General features: G+C 37.9%; 1 protein-coding gene across 1 annotated transcript; it reads left to right on the forward strand.

Annotated features, from left to right (window-relative positions):
* Nucleotides 1–6,985: 6,985 nt before the first annotated feature.
* apom (apolipoprotein M) lies at nucleotides 6,986–11,247 on the forward strand. Its single transcript, XM_037546862.1, has 7 exons — nucleotides 6,986–7,174; nucleotides 7,613–7,752; nucleotides 8,989–9,062; nucleotides 9,469–9,573; nucleotides 10,661–10,759; nucleotides 10,877–10,909; nucleotides 11,067–11,247. The coding sequence occupies exons 1-6, from the start codon at nucleotides 7,070–7,072 to the stop codon at nucleotides 10,903–10,905; spliced, it is 552 nt and encodes a 183-aa protein (XP_037402759.1). The 5' UTR covers nucleotides 6,986–7,069; the 3' UTR covers nucleotides 10,906–10,909; nucleotides 11,067–11,247.
* The last annotated feature ends 4,292 nt before the right edge of the window (nucleotides 11,248–15,539 follow it).

Genomic DNA, 15,539 nt, shown 5'->3' on the forward strand with positions numbered 1-15,539 from the left:
TATTTATTTTTTTTCCCAAGCACTCTGCAACCCCAATAAAATCATTCAATCTCATCTAGCTACACCCCTGCTGTGGTTGCTCATGATGGCTCTGTTTCTTGAGAAGTGGCTTTACAGCCATAGTTTAAGTGAGTCAGGAAAGCAACCTGATTCTAAGGAACTGTTTACAATATGTCATATAGTGCTGCAAAAAGGAGTCAAAACCCTGTTGAAAGAAGAAGGTTGGAACGGGATCCAAGAGAATGAAACTTGACTTCATTAATTTGACTAGAACCATTTTGAGTGCTCTGTGGTTGGTAGGCTATTAGATCCAATATATATTTGTATATGTGTGTGTGTGTGTGTGTGTGTGTGTGTATGTGTGTGTGTGTAAATATATATATATTTGGATGAAGATAACTCATCCATTATTGATCAGGGATATAAAAGTCTGTCCACTGTAGAGAATATACACCTAGGGTTGTTTGCGTTATCACTGATAGTACTGCTGCCTCTTAGAGTGCAGTGCCAAGTTATATAGATCCATAGAGTTTTTCAGGATTTCATAGTGCACTGTTAATTCCTCCAAATGTGTTCATTTCTACAGCAGGTCTGCTTGTGAGATCATAATTGCTCATTCTCCTGCAGTATGAGTTTATGTTCTCAGTTTAGTTTGAAATGACAGTTTCAAGAAGTCAGCTGATTCTTTGAAGCAGCTTTTCTTCACCAATTTATGTTTCTTGACATTTTGTGCACAGCTAGGCAACAACAAAAACCAAAATAACGGTGACACATCCACATCTATCATATCATGTATATTAATACTTAAGTCATGAGAAATGATCCCATCTAGACTTTGACCCTGATTATGAGTTGGCTCTGTCACATGCTGAGTAAAATCAAGGGAAACTAAAAGTTCCATGGACTACCACTATTCAAACTGAGGGCTTGAGATTCAGTAGAGCTGCTAAGTATTCAAATGAGGGGAATTCATGAAAATTTATTTTTTTTGTAGGCAATCTGTGTGAAGCAGCTAGTCCACTGTCTTTTTTCCTCTCACATACGGAGTACAAACAGCTGTACTGTGGAGGACAGGTTTCCATTTTGCTCACTGCATCATTATAGCACAGCCATGTCTCAGTTAAAAACATCATGTCCAGATTGTGGTTGCTGACAAGTGAAGTGCAGTTTTTCTATGGAGGGCCAATGTAACAACATTACCTGGGGGCCAAAATGGGTGCTTTTCAATAATGAGTGAAGAACCACCTGCCTGCGATATGACCTGAGATATTTTTCCCAATTTATCTTGAGATAATTTTCTTAGGACAACTTTCTAGACATCTTTTTGACACACAGGTTATTCTATAAACACTTTGCATGCATCTACCTATAGTCCAGAAAACCGTAGCTGCTTTTGAATAAAAAAAAAAAAAAAACAATATCTCTGTTTTGTTTGTGTAACCCTTCCTCCAAAACAGTCCATTGCATTTTAAAACGTGTTTCTAGTGGCCCTCTTATATAGTATAACAATGTCTTTGTACTTGAGAAAGTGCTGTGTAGCAATCAATTACCATTAGAAAAGTTGCGATCATGGATACACAACTTCCAGCACCCCTGAAAAACAAACAAGGGGGCTTGGGAAGATTAAAGTGAGAAGAATGCTGCCTGAAAGGTATATTGGTGAAATCTTAAATTTTATCTTGAGATAATCATCCTGAGATAATTATCTTGAGATAGTTATCCCAAGAAAAAAAAGTGTGTGGATAAGGATGTGGATGTTACCGCTGAACATGAAATGTTACCGCAGGGCATGTTTTCCTGTGTAGAAAGTGCAGTTTAGTGAAGGTTGTGGTTATAGTTTTCCTTCATTTCACCAAAAAACTGCAGCTGCACCAATGAATCTGCAGGAAATGTGTTGATTATGATGCTCCGCTCTGAAGGTGAGCTGCAGTGTCCCCTAAAAGACCCCTAAATCCAAATCAGACTTATTGAGTGCACCTGCCAATTACTGCCTCAATCTAAGCTCATCAACAACCATCACACACTTTCAGAGAAATGTTAGTCTACTTGTGGTCAGGACAAATAAAAAGGCCTGTATCTACTACTACATTTATTTTATTGTGCTTGAATTTAAAAAACTACACACAATTAAAAAGAAAACATGCATGATTAAAAGAAAATGAGAAACCGAACTGATACCTTGGGAACAAATTAAGAAATTGTGACCATGATTTCACTCAGACATTCACATGCAAAATGTTCACTCAGTTTTTGTTTTTCCCCGTCCCCTCTGGGGCATCATTGTAGAGCTAGCCTTTATCCTTGCTTATTTGTATAACATGGCTGAGGCCTATACAGCTTTTAATAAAGCCCATGACTTTGTGCAGTAAGCTGTGTCTCCTTTATTAGTCTAGAATGTTACGGTTTGAATAGCTCACTTAATGTTTGCCTGCATTAATTAAATGTCAGCTAAATGTGGAGCGAAATATAAAAATGGGATGCTAATGTTAGCCAATTTTACTATGAGCTAAGCTAAAAGATTAACTTCCACCACTCATGAACTACACACACCTTTTTTCATGAACAGCTGGATTTACTAAGCCTACATGTATATGAATGTGTGTCTATTAATGCACTACATTCACACTAGTGTGTAAACAGACACACAAACACACACACATAAACACACACACAAGGAATACAATGTTGGGCAACACTCTATGTGAAGTGAAAATTAATGACTGCAGAGATTGGGCGGTGCAGTAAAACCAACAATGGCTTTGCCAAAATACTAATGTTTTTTTCATTTGTGGTGTCTGAATACTTTTTCCCCCCATCAGATTCATTTTTAAACAAGTCTTTGTTTATGCTTATGAATGCATACTTTACATGTGGAAATCTGAAGTGGATATATGCTCTGGAAATATAGCAAAGAATAAGAACAAAAGTGTCAGAATTCTTGCTTCCCTCCCTGTAAGAAAGAGTGAAAGATGTCAGATGTGCCACTTTCCCCTACTGATAGATTACATTACTAAAAATATTCGGTCGTCTGCCTTCACACACATATGAACTTGAGTGACAACCCATTTGCAACCACCCTTTGCAGCTATAACAGCTTCAACTCTTCTGGGAAGGCTTTCCACAAGGCTTAGGAGTGTGTTTATGGGAATTCTTGAACATTCTTCCAGAAGCGCATTTGTGAGGTCAGACACTGATGTAGGACGAGAAGGCCTGGCTCGCAGTCTCTGCTCTAATTCATCTCAAAGGTGTTCTATCGGGTTGAGGTCAGGACTCTGTGCAGGCCAGTCAAGTTCTTCCACACCAAACTAGCTCATCCATGTCTTTAAGGACTTTGCTTTGTTCACAGTCATGTTGGAACAGGAAGGGGCTGTCCCAGAATTTTTCCCACAAAGTTGGGAGCATGAAATTGCCCAAAATCTTTTGGTGATGAAGCATTAAGAGCTCCTTTCACAGTAACTAAGGGGCCGAGCCCAACTCCTGAAAAACTCCACACCATAATCCCCCCCTCCACCAAACTTTACACTTGGCACAATGGAGTCATACAAGTACCGTTCTCCTGGTAACCGCCAAAAATAGACTCATCCATTGGACAGAGAAGCGTGATAACTCCAGACATCACGGCTCCACTGCTTTAGAGTCCAGTGGCGGCGCTTTACACCACTGCATTCAATGCTTTGCATTTCACTTGGTGATGTAAGTCTTGGATGCAGCTGCTCAGCCATGAAATCCCATTCCATGAAGCTCTCTATGCTATTCTTGAGCTAATCTGAAGGCCACATGAAGTTTGGAAGTCTGTAGCGACTGACTACAGAAAGTCGGTGACCTCTGCGCACTATGGGCCTCAGCATCCGCTGACCCCACTCTATCATTTTACATGGCCGACCACTTCGGGGCTGAGTTGCTGTCGTTCCCAATCACTTGCACTTTATTATAACACCACTGACAGTTGACTGTGGAATATTTAATAGCAAGGAAATTTCATGACTGGACAGTACCACGCTGGAATTCACTGAGCTCCTGAGAGTGAGTCATTCTTTCACAAATATTTGTAGAAGCAGTCTGCCTGCCTAGGTCAAACACCTGAATTCAATTATTTGGATGACTGAGTGAACACTTTTGGAAATATGGTATATCTTGGATGATTTGTTTCGGGGTAATGGTGAAAAGGGTTCTTGGCAGATTGGATTCTGCATTTTTGGCCCTTTTTAGCACAACTGCATTGTAGTGAACAAGCTCCTACAGTATTAACAGCTATACATAACTTTTCTATTATTCTTCTGTCATTTATATATAGTGTCACTATCATTAACATTGTTGAAAGAAAAAAAAGAGAAATTCAGTTTTCAGATAATGGAGTTGGCATGTTCTCCTTATGTCTGTATGCTTTTCCTGCCACAGTCCAAATGCATGCAGTTAGGTAAGTTAGACTGATCTAATCTACCCCTGGGCGCATGACTGTGTGTCTGCCCTGTGATGAACTGGTGGCCTGTCCAGAGTGTTTCCTGCTTTCTTCCCAGTGAGGGCTTGGGTAGGCTAAGCACCCCCTGCAACCCAGGAGGATACGCAACTTAGGTGATGAGTGAGTGAGACATGTGGAGGCACCCTAGAGTTACATCACAGACAAACAGAACTTTGAACCTTCTCAAATAAACGATTTTCTTGTGTCAGCTGCTTCTTTAAGCCATTAAAATCACAACCAATACTTCACTAACTAACTAAATAATTACATAAACAAAAACAATATGCACTTTTTCATTAAATAGTAGTATTTTCAGTGTTTTTTTTTTCCCTCAGGAAACTCTGAGCAGAAGACATCAAGTATATACATGGCCAAATTCTCTGTTTACTTACTTTTGGTCATCAGACAAGAACAAACAATGATGCATAATGGTGATCTGTCATAGATAGATTTCTCCTGTGTGATTGTTTACTTATGCTAAGCTGATCCAAAGGCAAGAGCAAAGTTTACAAAGTAAAATACACAACTCAGAGTTCTGCTGTGTGCACTCAGTTTATGCAACTGGGCGCATCTAATGATTTACAACTAATGCACAGCCAACTGGCACGACAATGAAATCTGAAAATCCCTCAATAATGAAATACATTTGACTTGAAGATACGTACATAAATAAAAGGTGACATTTCATGCTATTACTTCAGTAAAAAAGGCTTGGAAACATGGAAAACTGATTTGCTTTTCATGCTGATGGTCCTGACTTATGGTAAATAAACTCATTACATCTTTGTCTATATTATAATATAAGAATCTCAATTCAACACAAAGGATTACAACATAGAAAAATGCAGAAATTCATTAGGTCTTGGAGTCAGAACGTCTCCCAAACCACAATCAAACTCCACCTATAGAACCACAAGTTGTTTGGGGGTTTGCCAGAAGAAAGCCGCTGCTGTCAAGATCCAAGGTTCTCCAGTTTGCCAGATGCTACTGAAACCTTCAGTGGGACTATGTTCTGTGTTCAGTGTTCAGTATGTTCTATGTTCAGTGAGTATTCTACGATCAGATGAGACCAAAATAAAGGTTTTTGGCAACCTGGTTTGAAGTACACATAAAGATGCCATGCAGAAAAGCACCTCATTCCCACTGTGAAGTATGGTGGTGGATCTGTGAAACTGTGGGGCTGTTTTTCTTCCAAAAGCCCTGGACAATTTATTCAGATTCTCAGTATCCTGGAGTCCATTAAGTATCAGCAGATGTTAAATCAAAACCTGACTCCCTCAGCCAGGAAACTTAAACTGGGCTTGGGTTTGAATCTTCTAGCAGGACAATGATCCAAAGCATGCCAAAAAATCAATAAAATCGTTCACTGACCAGAGAATCATAGCCTTCCTTGTCCCCTGACCTGAACCCCATAGAAAACTGTGGGATGAGCTGGAAGAGAGAGACCATAGTGTGGACCCTAGAATCTGCAGGTTCTGGAGAGGTTCTGTATGGAGGAAAGGTCTCAGATCCTTTGTCACGTGTTCTCCAGGCTCATTAAGCATTATAACAGATGTATCTTTGCAAAGGGAGGCTACACAAAGTATTAAATGAAGGGGTGCCAACAAATGTGGCACACACAGGTTTCAGAAAAATGTTTATTTCCTGAAAACATTTAGGTTTTTTGGAATAATTGCACTTCAAATAAAGGTTAGATTTTTGTTAATATTTAGAATGAAAATCAAAAAGATTAGCAGTAAAGAATATTTTTACAGCCTGTTTTGCTCATGTTTACCAGGGAGGTACATATTGGTTTCTTTTTGATTGCAATGAATGTTGCAATAAATGTGCTTGTAGTAAATGCGTTTATTTATTTATTTATTATTTAGTCTAAATAATATAACAAGCTTGTCAACACAACAGAAATTGTTCATTTATACCACAGTCCCCTTTGTACCTAGTCTTTCGCAGTGAAGTTTGAAATTGTCCTAACATTACCAGACATGCAGTCATATGCAAAAGTTTGGGCACCCCTGGTCGTGCAGATTTTCAAAGTGAAAAGTTAACAGATCCTCTACAGTGAGCTCACATTTTACATGATACATATTGCATACATAATTATTGTTTATTTGCTAAATGAAACATTGGGGGGAAATTTAAACATAAAATTGTCCAATGTGTTGCACTAACAGAAACATTGTACTAACATTTGTAGAGAAATATTTAAATTTGCTCCCTGTAGAGGATGTGTTATCTTATTTTAACTAGGGGGTGTTACATTTTTTGCTTACACCATACCGCTTTACAACTGTGAAAGTGTCTAACGCAACGCAGATTCAGTTGAAAGAGATTAATTTGCACTTTTCAGGTAGGCCCTCTGCATTGCTTCATCCTAGGGAGAAAGTCCAGTTCCAAATAAATAAGGTCAATATGACACTAGCCATTAATGAAAAAACAAACAGTCTGGCTTATTATCAAAAATAAATAAACGTCCTAGTAATTATTAACTGACCTGAATGTCTTGGCAACATCCAGCAGGATGAATGAGCCCTAAAGCAATTTGAAGTCAAGCAGCTCTTAGAAACCATCAGTCAGCGACAGGAGATCAGTCTGTCTATCTGAGCTGCAGGTATGCTTGGCCAAATACTGGGACTTCTTTATGCAGGGATACAGGTTCTTCTGCCCTGCCTTCCTCCGACTCCTCTGTCCAGCCAAAGCCTCCTAACACATGACAAGGTAAGACAAGATGAGTGAGTTTTGCAAAAGCACTATTGAACGAATATCATTATACAGTGACGGTGATGCTGACTGCACTAAACGTGCTGTAGTCATCTTGGAACTAAGCAATATATAATGCAATATAATAACAGTAAAAAGGGTTAATTATTTATGACTGACCATCAACTGTGTTGATTTTGTATGTACATACAGATTTTGTATGTAAATCATTTTTGTCTATAAAACACCAAAGTATAATGGAAATATCGGATCTCTCAATATATCTTGACTTGAGCTGTGAGCATAATCACTTGTTATTGATGAAAGCTCTGTAATTTTTCAGCAACTCGATAATTTTCCTTTGAGCAGGGCTGCATTTTCACAAAAGCAGAAGAAACGACTGCTGTATTATTATTGTTCTGTGCTAATGACAGTGCTTTGCTCTTTCTAACGCAGTACTTAGGAGACTGGTATTTTGTTGGAGTAGCTGCATTCGATAAGGAGTCCATTGCAGCGTATATGGGAATAGACAACTCTGTTGCTAAACTGCACAAGGCCTCAGATAGCTCTTTGTTGATGACAGCAGCCTTGCACCAGTGAGTGTTGGAACATGCTAGTATATAATAACAGTCATTTCATATTTAACCATAGTGCCATTTGTTTTGATGTTATGTTAGGGAATTTTGTCAAAAGGTCATTACCATATCCTGTGACTGATTCATGCTCAATTGCAAAGCTGGCCTATTTTTGTAATCCAAACTGAGCTGCAAGGTACACCTACCATGTAGCTAAACTCTCTCTCTGGCCATTTTATTAGGTACCATATACTGTTGCATGCAAAAAGTTGAACACGGTCAAAATATGTTTTACTGATTTAGTAAGTCAATATAAGTTAACGCATCCTCTAATCCTCCTCATAATCTCTATTTATTTGCTGATAAAGCCTAACTTTTGCAATAGGTTACAATTCAGCAAAGAAGCAGTAAGCACTTCTGCAAATGTTAATGCACCCAACTTGCTAAATTTAACATGTTAGTAGGGAAAAGTAGATTTTTTTTATTAAAGTATTTTATTTGCTAATATAAAACAGAAAATCAACAAAAAATGTAATTTGATCAGGGATGGCCTAACCTTTGCATATAAGTTAGATGTAGGTGCACTTTGCAGGTGTACTGTCTGTTGTTCCAGTGCCACCGGCTCCCCACTCCACTTCCACACAATGTTTAATATATCTGTAAAATATTTGAAGTTTATTACTTTTGTTCATATTTTATGCATATTTCACTAATGTGACTGGCATTTCTGTGTGTTTTATGGATGTAGTGAACAGGATCTAGACAGAACTCTATACTACTACTGACACTCTTAATATACCCTGTACTGTGCAGGTACATTTTTGTTCAGTGTAAATGTAACAAAGGTACAACAATAATCCAACTGTGCTTTCCTAGAGAACAGATACGTGTGTGTACTTTTTCACACCCTAATGTTTTAGAATAAAAACAGGACATGCAGAATCAATACAAAATATAATTGCAAAAAATTATGGCATAATTCTTTTCCCTAACTAAAGAACTTTGATGGTACCACACACCCAACCCCTGATGCAAGAGAGGTAGTGCCCTAGAGACAGTTTAGTACCTTTTTTCTGAGTGTAATTTAGCTGTAAAACCATCATCAAGCAGTTACCTGTTTTAAATCACACTATTCAGAGTGATGCTTTCAGTTCATTCAACATTCACAATATTCAGGATTATTAAAGGCTTTACATGTTGTGTCGAGAAACTCTAAGACAGACCACCTCTGAACAAATCTGTTCGATATAATTGCAGAGGAGATGAGTGTAAGGTCCTCTCCTGGACTTACAAAGTTAGTCCAGCCTCGGATCCCATCATGAAGGAGGGGGGTAAGTTTCTAGATACATCTGTATTAAGTCCAATGAAGATGGTCAACACTGTAAAGTATCTCGGATGGATCTGTTTTAACTTGTATTATCAATTTTTGAAATAAAGGAGCTTGATACAGTATGTAAACAATGTCAGAATACTATACCATTTCATTCACATTCACAGTAGCAGTTTGTTTGAGTCCTTGTTTTTGTGATGTCATAAAAGTCTACCTACCTATCTACCTTTGGCATATAGTAAACGAGCCATATTGAAATTATAAGGAGTGCTATTTTTGAACAAGGCACAGCCAGATTTCCATGCCAAAAACATGCAAACATCATATACTGACCTCAACAAAAAAGAAAAATCCAAGAAAAATATAGGATGCGGGTCCGATTTTTTCTATTTTTCCTTTTTCCACAGAGCAACTTGGAGTAGCATTTGATGGCAAATGGGTAAACTGTGACTCATGTCTGCTGCTGATGAAGATTGATCTGGAGAAAGGCCGTTTCAGAATCATGTTATTTGGTAAATTGCCTCAGTCCTTACCATTTAACTTTAAAATATTCATTCAGTCATATGCAAAGGTTTGTGTGCCCCTGCTCAAACGACATGTTTGGATGATTTGCTAAGTGTAAATAAGTGAACACATCCTCTACAGAGACACTTTTGGAACTTTTAGTGCACAATTTCAATTTATTTACTGAGCTTACAGCAACGTTACAGGAGTGTAAAGTCCAGGACAACTAGACTGACCAACATTTTCTATTCACAGTCCATCAGGCTGGTGAACACCTCACTAACTACCTCTCCCCCCCCGCAATCTGAACTGATTTAACCTTGCACTCAACAGCTGCACCTTACCTACACTGTACTGCTGCTGTTAGAACACTACTGTTTACATCTATTACTTGCACAGAGTAATACTGTTTACTGTTTACATCTGTTTTCATCTGTCACTTGATGCACTTTATGAACAGCTGCTCCACATATTTGCACATACGCACATGTAACTTTAATTTTATTTCAACTTTGCACATACTGTACACTTTTTTGTTTTTACCTTTTACTACTGTTTTTTAGAGTTATTCTTATATTTTCTTTTTTTATTCTCTTAAGAGTATATATGGTGAATGGAGGAACAGCAAAGTAAGAATTTCATTGTACAGTGCAACCGCCTGTTCTGCTGTGCACATGACAATAAAACTCTTGAATCTTGAATCTTAACACATAGAAAACTTATAGCATATATAAAACGGTAAATACACTGTGCAGAAGTGTGTTCTCTGTATAGGATGTGCTATTTTCACTTAGAAAATCAACCAAACGTCATTTGACCGAAGTTGTTTGTGAATGTCTATACACTCTTTGGCATGAAAAACACGTACAGCCACTCTCCTACTTCAGATGCTGCACTAATTGTAGTTCTGTCTTTTTGATATGCATGAAAGTCATGACTGTAGTCATTTTAAAATTGATGGTATCCTTTCACAGTCTTCAATGAGATGTGAATACATGATAAATTGTGTAAATCGTACGCTTATTGTTAGAGCAGCTACATTGGTATGTTTATGAGCATGCAGATCATATTTCAACTCTCCATTTGTCTTCGCAGCACGTTCTCAGGAATCACGAGAAGAGCTGTTGAAATCGTTTAAGTCAAAAATGGAATGTTTAGAGATTGATGAGTTCATGATTTCACCTCAGGAAAAAGGTACATACACTTTTAATCACTTCTCTTTCTTCAGTCACACTGAATCTGATCTTCCAGCTTTAAAGCAGCACGGAGAGCTATGCCCATTCATGTCAAAATATCTATCTGTTGTTTCAGAGTTCTGCAAGCTGGACGCAGCAGCCTGAACAGGTGAAAAGACCACTGTCTAAGCTATTGTGTCAAATACTCTCAGCCTTTTTTTCCCCCCAATGAAACAATAATATCATTAGCACTTTTCATATTTTGTTGACACAAATGTTTGTTTTATTGAGTGCTGTCAACTCATAGAGCATCACTGTTTCACCAGCAATGAAAAGAGACCAGGACAGTTTGAGGTCATGAACTTCAATGTGGATTAATCAGTGAAGATCCTGAGCTGAAGCTCCTGAGCTGTTGTCTACACCCTGCTGTCGTAACTGTTCGGTCTTTTCAGATGCACATTCAGTACATCAACAAAATAAAGTGATTTTTTGGTGCAGCCCAGTGAACCTATGGTCAGTGTTTATGGTCAGGTTTTCCGTGGTTCAGCTTCGGTGTACATAATACAACCCCAATTCCAATGAAGTTGGGACGTTGTGTAAAACATAAATAAAAACAGAATATGATGATTTGCAAATCCTTTTCGACCTATATTCAATTTAATACACTACAAAGACACGATATTTAATGTTCGGATAAACTTTATTGTTTTTTGCAAATATTCACGTTGTCGTATTTTGCGCTTCATAATGCGGCACACATTTTCAATGGAAGACAGGTCTGGACTGCAGGCAGGCCAGTCTAGTACCTGCACTCTTTTAGTACGAAGCCACGCTGTTGTAACACGTGCAGAATGTGCAGAATGAAATAAGCAGGATGTCCCTGAAAAAGACGTTGCTTGGATGGCAGCATATGTTGCTCCAAAACCTGTATGTACCTTTCAGCATTAATGGTGCCTTCACAAACAATTCTGTTTTTATTTATGTTTTACACAACGTCCCAACTTCATTGGAATTGGGGTTGTAGTAAATGAAGTGTTAAAAACGGAAGTGTCATTCTCACTTCAATCTGCCTTACTTGCCATTTTCATGACATTTAAAACTGCTGAGGTGTGTATTTTCATTATGTAGTAAAATGATACTGAAGCTAGGCTGAACTAAGTTTCCTTTAGTTTCCTTTCCTTTATTATTCCATTATTAAGACTCATTACTAAGTAACTGCAGTGCATATCTAAATGTTTATGTTTAAACACTTTTCTGTAACACCTTTTAAACTTCACAGTGCTATGTTTAGTTCAGCTGTTCTCCCCGTTTGACAACATTCTAGGAAGAAAAAACTACTTAAAAAAAGGACCACATGGTATTTAGACTCTACCACAGGTGTTTATTTGAGGTTACAGTCAAGCTTTCCCCAGTCTGTCCTCAAATAAGGAAAAAGCTCAACTAAACACTGTGACACATTTAAAAATGTTACAGAAAAGTGGTAGAGTCTCCATCATGGGAATCAAAACGTCCCCACTTTTCTGAAATAGATGGAAACACAGCTACTAAGACAGCCTAGCCTGAATTCATTGCTTTTGATGTCACAAAGACAAATACATTTACATACATTTGCCTACTCAGTCTACAGCAGTTTACCCCCAGGCATTCATGCTGAAGTTAGAAGGAATGTATGAGCATCAACTGCTTTTTCAATGAGGTGTAATGCAGGGAAACCAATCAGAAGATAGCTCATTTACATATATCAGTCTAAGAGACGCCTAAAGACAACGACCTGTTTAATTCTAAGGGAGAAAGAGAGGTTAGACAAAGGTCATGTAAAAAGGAACTGGTACAAAGGTTTGGGTGCCCCATTCAAATAATATGGTTGATTTTCCAAGTGACAAAATGTTAGTACATCTTCTACAGAGAACACACTTCAGCATGTTTCAGTACACAGTTACTGTATACTGGCAGAATTGATCAATCATGAGAAAGTTATGGCACATTTGATATTTTATGGTTTATTTTTATTTTATGTGAAGCCCAGCAAATTGTGCTCTAAAATGCCATGTTTAAATGTAGAGGATGTGTCCACTCAGATAATTAACAAAACATGCAATTTGACCAGGGTTTTTAAACTTTTGCATATGTAAAATGCAAGAAAAATGTGTAATATGGGCTCCTTAAAGCCTAAACATTTGGATTTAGAGTGAACAATGAATTATGAAATATTTCCTATTTGTTATGAACTCATATATAAGTCATTGGGTCAAACGTCTCAAACTCTAAGCTCGCTTGTTTGTCATGTTAAGCGCTGTTAAGTAAAAAATTTAGGCCACTCTCATGCAGATGCAGCGGGGAAATACAGAGAGCAGTTCAGAACCTTGCAGTTAACCACAAGAGGAATGTCACCTTACCTGCTTTGTCCACATAGATGGAATCGCAGTATGATTTTCACATATCAGCACATCTGTGGTGCTCCCTCTCCCTCTCTTTCTCTTTCCCCCTCCCCTACAAATGAAAACAGAAAGATGTCTGCCTGCACTTAGAGGCCTAGATGTGAAAAGCACAAAACCTTGTAAAAGAATTTTCCCACATAAACACTTTCTACCCACGTGCTCTTTCATGCTCTCAGCTTTCGTTTTTTCATCACTGCCGTCTTTCTTGATAACTGGTTGTGTTTTGGTCTTTTAGTGCTTCCTCCTCATATTGTACCTGTCTTTGGTCAATGGGAGCAAATATTCGAGACGATGACGTGTAAATTCAGGCAGAAAATCCAAAATATACCCTGGAGCACAAGAGGTTAAAGGGTCCATTTGATGGGAAACTAAATGTTCCTCCTTTTTTTGATATGAGAGTCTGACACATGTTAACATTTTAAAATTTCAAAGCATACCCAGTCTATACAGGCTATGAATGGTAGCTAAGCTGCAAAAAAGCAATATGCTTTTAATTCAGCGTTTTTGTGATGTCATAAAACCCAGTGAACTTTCATGTATCCACTTACTCAACCTACAGTACATGACCTACAGTTATGAGGACTGTTAGAGTACAAACTGCTTTTTGAATGAGATGCAGGACAACCAATCAGAAAAGAGTCAATTTACATAGATCACTCTTAAGGGCACAGTAACAAAAACATTTAAATTGCAACAGACCAAGAAATGTTTGAAAAAGGTCATGCAAAAATGAATTATGACTGTTTTTGAAGAAGCAACAGAAATCAATAAGCTATCAAAACATTTTATTGGAAAGATGTTGACAAAAGAGAGTTGGACCAGAGATGAAAAGGGCAACTATAAAGGACTGCTTATCATGAAAGCTATTATCTTGACTGAATCATTTATTGTTGTTTATGGCTATCATGATGACTTTTGTGAAGAGCATGGCTCAGGGACAGCACCACTGTGTGTGTTTGTGTAGGAGAGGTTGTTGGTGTGTGGGTGCCTGTGTGTCTTTGCAGGAAAGTACAAGTGGGTTTACTGGGGATGTCCCATAAAATCAGGTACAAGCCGTATAGCATCCCAAGCAAGGCTGATAAACATCAGCACCATATTTCAGCTGGAATTGGGGCAGAATTCCTTTCCACTTTATGTTCTGTGATTCTTTCTTTTGGCATATTAGAGTCAAGCAAACATACTGATACAGAGTAACTGTTCTTGATTGAATGACTGCAGTGGGAGGGCAAATTAGTTTGGCAGCTTAACATAGATAAAGCAGTATGAAGATTGCCTGTATGAAGCCCAATCTCACATCCCCATCCTTTTTTCACTTCCTGAGGACCCTTGGGCCAAGTTAGCAAGTTAGCATGTTTTCGTTTTCATGCAAGCCATTACACTTACTAGAAAGCTAACACTGATTAAATGATTGTGATGGGACACCAGGGGAAATAAGATCAGGATGGGGATGTAAGACTAGACTCCACACTGGCTTAAATGCTATATAAAAGATCGCTTAAATGGGAATTTGAGTTTTAAAGGTTCTGCATAATTAACTTGTTCAGATGTAAAGTCATTCAGAGTGGTTTGATTTGAAATGCTCCATTCTAGTGAAACTTGGCAAGTCAGAATTGTTCACAGAGGTAGTGATAGGAACTAGACAGCTGAAACATTAATGCTTCTAAAGAGCTCCCTCACTTTACGTTATTGCATGAAATGGTTATGAATATGCTGCGTGGTAACTGAGACCTTGTGTTTTATGATCATTTTGAGATAAGGTTTTGGTTTAAAAGATATTTTTGAAACATGTTAATGGCAGAGAGGGACATGTAGGGCATTGCAGGGCGAATTAGTGCCCAAAGAAAGCATACTTTTTCAGCTATACCATTATTATACCATTATTAACCTTCAAACTCAGAAAATACTTATAGTTCACTGGGGGTTCTGTGTAGTAACTAAAATGGCTGTGTTTGTGTTGTAGGCATAGTGACCTGTGGTTCCCTTCAGCACCACTGTATAGAAATCAGAATTGACAGGTTTCTCTACAATTAACTATTTTACATCAAACCACTCAAAATGACTTAGTTTACATTTCAATGAGTATATTATGCAGACATTTTAACCATTACAGCTTAGACAATTAAATACAACTGGAATAAAGGATTAAATAGAAAAGTAAAATACTGCGTTGGTATTCCATTAAATGTAACTGGAAGAACTAGTGGGTCTTGCTCTGAAACAATATGTATCACATTAAGAAATGTACTGAAAAAGATCACAAATAATGTCATTTAAAACCACTCAGCATTACAAAGAGATCATAAATGCTACTTAGCCACAGAAGATCTACTCAAAATCTACCACTGTGCTAGAAACCAAGCA

The sequence above is a fragment of the Pygocentrus nattereri genome, chromosome 17, assembly GCF_015220715.1.
Source record: "Pygocentrus nattereri isolate fPygNat1 chromosome 17, fPygNat1.pri, whole genome shotgun sequence".
NCBI lineage: Eukaryota > Metazoa > Chordata > Actinopteri > Characiformes > Serrasalmidae > Pygocentrus > Pygocentrus nattereri.